The sequence below is a fragment of the Mytilus edulis genome, chromosome 4 (genome assembly GCF_963676685.1).
Source record: "Mytilus edulis chromosome 4, xbMytEdul2.2, whole genome shotgun sequence".
Taxonomy (NCBI): domain Eukaryota; kingdom Metazoa; phylum Mollusca; class Bivalvia; order Mytilida; family Mytilidae; genus Mytilus; species Mytilus edulis.
This window is the reverse complement of record NC_092347.1, coordinates 7,637,347-7,643,346: the sequence shown is the minus strand read 5'-3', so window position 1 is coordinate 7,643,346 and position 6,000 is coordinate 7,637,347. Positions and strand designations below refer to the sequence as shown.

Genomic DNA, 6,000 nt, shown 5'->3' with positions numbered 1-6,000 from the left:
CATTAACATTAAAAGCTGCATTTTGTGTCGATCCTTTATTTGTATAAAAATTAATTGGGACCCGGGTGGATTTGATTTTTTTTTTCACATGTTATAAAGATATCATGTGACAGAATTGTGGTTATTATGGAATAATTTAATTTTTGATGTAACGCGTATTCTGATTGGCTGACGTAATTTTGTTATCAGCCCATAGACATAATTTAGTCATGTGACAGTGACGTTATCAACGTTTTTCGTGGTTTTCTACGGTTTAAAATGGAATTTAGAATTAAATTATAAGAAATGACTGTAATATTATTTCTGTCTATTCGAAATAACATAAAAAATGTGGTGCACACTGTTAAATAACCCGCTACGCGCGTTATTCAGTGTGCACCAAATTTTTTATGTTATTTCTTCATAGACAGAAAAAATATTACAGTCATTTCTTAAATGGAGCATTGGTTTGATTTCACAAATCCAAAGACAACAATTGTATCGTAAGTTATACTGCAAGGTTCATGACTTGCGAGTATTATGTTTCATCAGATTTTTTGTAAAATGAGTCGCATTACCGCACGTATATCCCTCATTATGACTAAGATCCTAGTGGGCCAAAACATAATGTTCGGTAACTTGATGCCAGTTAACAATATTGACAATAAAAGGAGTAACGGGAATCACCAAAAATACCACTCAATAGTAAACAGACCATCAACACCCACTTTTAAGAAAACCAAAAAAAAAAAAGGTCCCAGGTTAGAGGAGGGTTGGGATCCCGCTAACATGTATAACCCCGCCACATTCTGTATGTATGCATGTGACTGTCACAAGTCAGGAGCCTGTAATTCAGTGGTTGTCGTTTATTTATGTGTTACAACTTACATATTTGTTTTTCGTTCATTCTTTATTCATAAATTAGGCCGTTAGTTTTCTCGTTTGAATTGTTTTACATTGTCATTTCGGGGCCATATGTCGTGTGACTAAAGCACACAATTTTAATGTGCGATCATTTTTCAAAAGATTATTACATCTTTTATTATAATCATTGATGGGTTTTTTTTGTAATTGTTGTAGTTAACATTCCAGTTGGAAATTGACATAAATTACTATTTCTATAGAAAAACTCAAATACTCATTTCACATTTTAGATAGATTTATTCAAACTATTCTTTTACATATTTATTTCGATTTCCACAACATCTAAAATTTAACATTTTAAATTTCCTTGTAAAAATGTTCTTGTTTTCCATGGCATACTTTTCAGTCCACTGTTTAGCTTCTTCGACGAACCGTTGTGTTTCCTTTTGAAACATTGATAAAACTTGAGGCTCTCCGTACTCAGTTGGCTTTGGGTAAACAAGTAAGTCCTGGATAGATTTCAACATGCTGAGTACTGTTATGTCTGGTGACCAAATCGATGGAAGCAAAATGTCCATGTGAACAATTCCGAAAGAATCAACATTCGGATGAAAAATTTTAGTTTTGAAAGAAATCAGTGGTGGACTTTCTGGATATCCTGATGGAAAATATAATTTTAAAGCAAATGTACCTCCTTCATACGGAGTATCTTTTGGTCCTTGTAATTTCACTCTCCATCGGAATATATCGTCATCTTTAATTGTTATTGCAATTCCTTCTGGTGATTCTCTCTCGACGACTCGGAGTTCTGACTGAAGTCTATCATAAGAGTACCCTTGAATAACCCGCATTTCTATTTCTTCTAACTCTTCTGATTCTAGAGGTTCCTTTTCGTCGTTCATTTTATAAACTTCAGATTTTGTCTGAGTACAAGTTTTGAATAAAGTAACAGTTTGACGCCCTTGTGTCTCAAAGCCAACATACAGACGTCAAGGAAACAATTATTACGTTAACGGCTTACGATACAGTTTGAGGGGAGGTAATGACTCTACTAGCGTAAAATGTTATTGATATAACGGGAAAAGTTGCATTTTTCGACTTATATTAATCTTGAGTTTAAAAACGAGTAAATTGACCCTCTTTTTCAAAATTACATTTAGTTTCATTGCTAAATTAGATAAATGTACATTTGTTCTCAGGTGATACTGAGACCTATAACACATTATATTAGAAGTATCAAGGTTACACCAAGATGATGTTAAATAAAATTGGATACCCTGCATTTATCATACTTTTTAATAACATATGGTCAAATAAACTGACGAAAGACCCCTTCCAAAATCACGCCCTCATGGTACATATTATACATGCACTTTTATGTTGCCTAACTATATGATATAGTAACGACTGATGATTGACAAAAACTAACAGATGTTAATTTTGCCATGTCATTATGGACTTTCCGAATTGATTTTCCTCTAAGTTCAGTATTTTTGTGATTTGACTTTTTCTTTTACAGACTCGGTTTCTATGATCTTTATGCAAACAACTCAAATATACCAACTTGACATTTTACCTTTTCTATTAAAGACTTCTATTCTTATTTTGTTTACTTTCAACTGGATATCAGCCTGATATCATACAATATCAAGAAGTGTTTTTATATTATGTCTACTGTTTTGCGGCGTAGTGCGTCTCTTATAAAAAGTTTGGATATGGTCTTTTGTCGCATCTTAAATTTGCGGGAAGAAGTTATCTCCCTTTATATCATGAAATATTTGACAAAGATTGAAAAGCAGATTTGTCTTCTAGATGGCAGCTAATATATCAGATGTCGATGTAGTATTAGAAGAGAATGTTACCGATAGACCATTTTGTTCACACGGTATAACTCATTGTGACATACAAATGAACGTCAACCGTACTTGGCGACCAAAATTATTCATATAAGGCACAAAATGTGCACCATAATTCAGTTACCTTGTTTTGTAACCCCCATTGACATAATGGTTACATTGGTTACATTGGTTACACTCATACAAACTATCATAAATCATCATATTCAGAAATTCTCAAATCCTGGTACATTTGTAACCTCCATTGACCTAATGGTTACATTGGTTACACTGGTTACACACATGCAAGAATCCCTTTTAGCCATCTTGTTACCATGGCAACCCCATTATTCATGGCTGTGAGGTTACATAAGTTATTTAGGTTACAATGATTTAGGGTTACAATGGTTACATGCATGGAGAATCAGGTTACAATGGTTATATATATACATACATGGGGAATCGGGTTACAATGGTTACATACATGGAGAATTTGGTTACAATGGTTACATGCATGGAGAAATAGGTTACAATGGTTACATATATGGGAAAATCAGGTTACAATGGTTACATGCATGGAGAATCAGGTTACAATGGTTACATACATGGGGAATCGGGTTACAATGGTTACATACATGGAGAATTTGGTTACAATGGTTACATGCATGGAGAAATAGGTTACAATGGTTACATGCATGGAGATATAGGTTACAATGGTTACATGTATGGGAAAATCAGGTTACAATGGTTACATGCATGGAGAATCAGGTTACAATGGTTACATACATGGGGAATTGGGTTACAATGGTTACATACATGGAGAATTTGGTTACAATGGTTACATGCATGGAGAAATAGGTTACAATGGTTACATGTATGGGAAAATCAGGTTGCAATGGTTACATGCATGGAGAATCAGGTTACAATGGTTACATGCATGGAGAATCAGGTTACAATGGTTACAGGCATGGAGAATCAGGTTACAATGGTTACATTCATGGGAAATCAGGTTACAATGGTTACATACATGGGAAAGTCAGGTTACAATGGTTACATACATGAAAAAATCAGGTTACAATGGTTACATGCATGGAGAATCAGGTTACAATGGTTACACGCATGGAGAATCAGGTTACAATGGTTACATGCATGGAGAATCAGGTTACAATGGTTATTTAATGCGGTCTTCTTAACTTTCAGCTTACAGCTAACAATTCTAACATACAACAAATATAGTTGACCTATTGCTTATATTTAAAGAAAAACAGGTTACAATGTCGGTGGGTATAAAACTATGTCCACCATGATGGCCCTATGTGTCCATCATTATACTCCCTGTTGCTAATTAATACACAAGGTATTAATCAAAAACTAGTCAAGGATAAAGGGAAATCATGACTGCATTGAAGTGTTCAAATTACATAACCTACAGGTAAAGTGTCTCAGGTAAAATATGTGATTGTCAAATTTAATTACTGTGATTATGACCAGAAAATTAAAAAAACAAAATGAAATAATACAACTAGATGAACCAGAGACATATAAAACACATATAGCCTTATAACATTTTTTTTTAAATGTCTTGTGACTTTGTTTTGATGTTAAATTTTTTTTTTTTAACTTCTGTCAATTTATGTTATTTTTTAAATAATACTTTTTGACCACTGAAGATTAAATAAATGTCATCTTCATATATAATGCAAACTTTCACAATACCTGTCTTTTTCTATTGAAAAGGTGTTTCTAAAATCAATTTTCTAAATTCTAAATTGTTTATACTAAGAGAGACGGATCTGCATTTAACATTGTTTAACAAATGTTTTAAGATAATATCTTTAGGACTTATTTTAAATATAATTTAGGCAATTCATTATTTCTCTATTGAATAAATATATTCAACATATATTTATTACAGCAAAATTTGATAATATTTTATATTGTCATATATCTGAGACTACTAGACAAGTATCTTTAAATAGTCTAAATCATTCAAGTCTCTGCAGTTATTACAATGTATTAACTTTATCTAAAATGTCTGGTTTTAAGTGAAATATTCTTGGCAAATATATACAAGATTATATGAATGTAGGACAGAAAGTCACAGCTCAAAATTTCATGGACAAAAAAAATCACAGGACAAAAAGTCACAATTCAGTTTGTGATTATTTTTCTTTGAATAAGAAAACACTTCAAAAAAAATTTTGTATTTGCCTTGAAGTTTAATATATGAAGCAACTTTGTAATTAAAATGTATTTAATAAATGTCATTAATAATTATCAAATAATTGTTTATATGAAAAAAAAATGCCAAAGTGACTTGGTACTTAAATTGGTTCATTTTGCCAATAAATATATCCTTTGCATGTTTAAAATTTAATACATTTTCATTATCAATGTGTATATATATGTATCATGCCAGTCCAGCAGTTTCAAAAATATAATACACAGAGAAAAAAAAATGATTTTATTAATAGACCATAAAAATGTCACAATCTATAGACATGGTAGAAGTGTATTTATTTTTTCCGAAGACAAATTTTGGTTATTAACTGACAGATATTAGCCAAACTGACGATAACCATGTTAACATACTGGATTTTCAATTGTTTTAAAAAGCAACAAAAATTTTCGGGCGTATGACATTTGCGCCGATTTTGAAAATTTTCATTCTTTCATTTGTGCCGATTTCATTTTTTCATTTGCGCCGATTTTATATTTTTTCCTATTTCCAAATGAAATGCAGATCGGCGCAAATGCAAAACGCCGAATTTTTCATTAACTAGTTTCTTTTCATAATGCAATTAAGATTCACTTTATTCTGAGAGCTAAGAAAATTTTTCAATATGATAAAAAAAAATAATGAGCGATAACAAAAATTAATGAGCATTTATACAAATTTGATATTCAACCACAATATCTATTAACTGTTTAAACTGTTTATTCAAAAAGCACTCGGACGCAGATTTCCTGGCACCGATTTCCTGCATAACAGGAGCTACAAAGAATGTAGGACAGAAAGTCACAGGACAAAAAGTAATAGACAAAAAGTCACGGACAATAAGTGACAGGACAAAAAGTCACAATTATTTTTTTCTGGCTATTTTCTTTGAATAAAAAACGCTTATTTCTACAAAAATATTTTGGTATTTTTTTTTGACTATTGTATATAAACCAACTTTGTAAACAAAATTTATCCAAAAAATATCAAAGATGATTAAATAATTGTTAAAAAAACAAAATGTGAAAGTGGCTTGACACTTTAATGGCTTCATTGTGCCAATAAATATATCCTTTGCATGATTTCTATTAAATAAATAATCAT

The 6,000-nt window shown here is 31.4% G+C and overlaps 1 protein-coding gene and 1 pseudogene across 1 annotated transcript in view; one reads left to right on the top strand and one right to left on the bottom strand.

The window, feature by feature from the left end:
* Nucleotides 1-1,148: 1,148 nt before the first annotated feature.
* LOC139518649 (ubiquitin-conjugating enzyme E2 D4 pseudogene) lies at nucleotides 1,149-1,745 on the bottom strand (annotated as a pseudogene).
* Nucleotides 1,746-2,586: 841 nt separating this feature from the next.
* Nucleotides 2,587-6,000, top strand: part of LOC139518852 (rRNA N(6)-adenosine-methyltransferase ZCCHC4-like) — a 30,331-nt gene continuing 26,917 nt past the window's right edge. Inside the window, exon 1 of the mRNA XM_071310478.1 lies at nucleotides 2,587-2,728. Within this exon, the coding sequence (XP_071166579.1) occupies nucleotides 2,656-2,728 (73 nt within the window). The 5' untranslated portion in view covers nucleotides 2,587-2,655. The remainder of the gene's footprint in view (nucleotides 2,729-6,000) is intronic.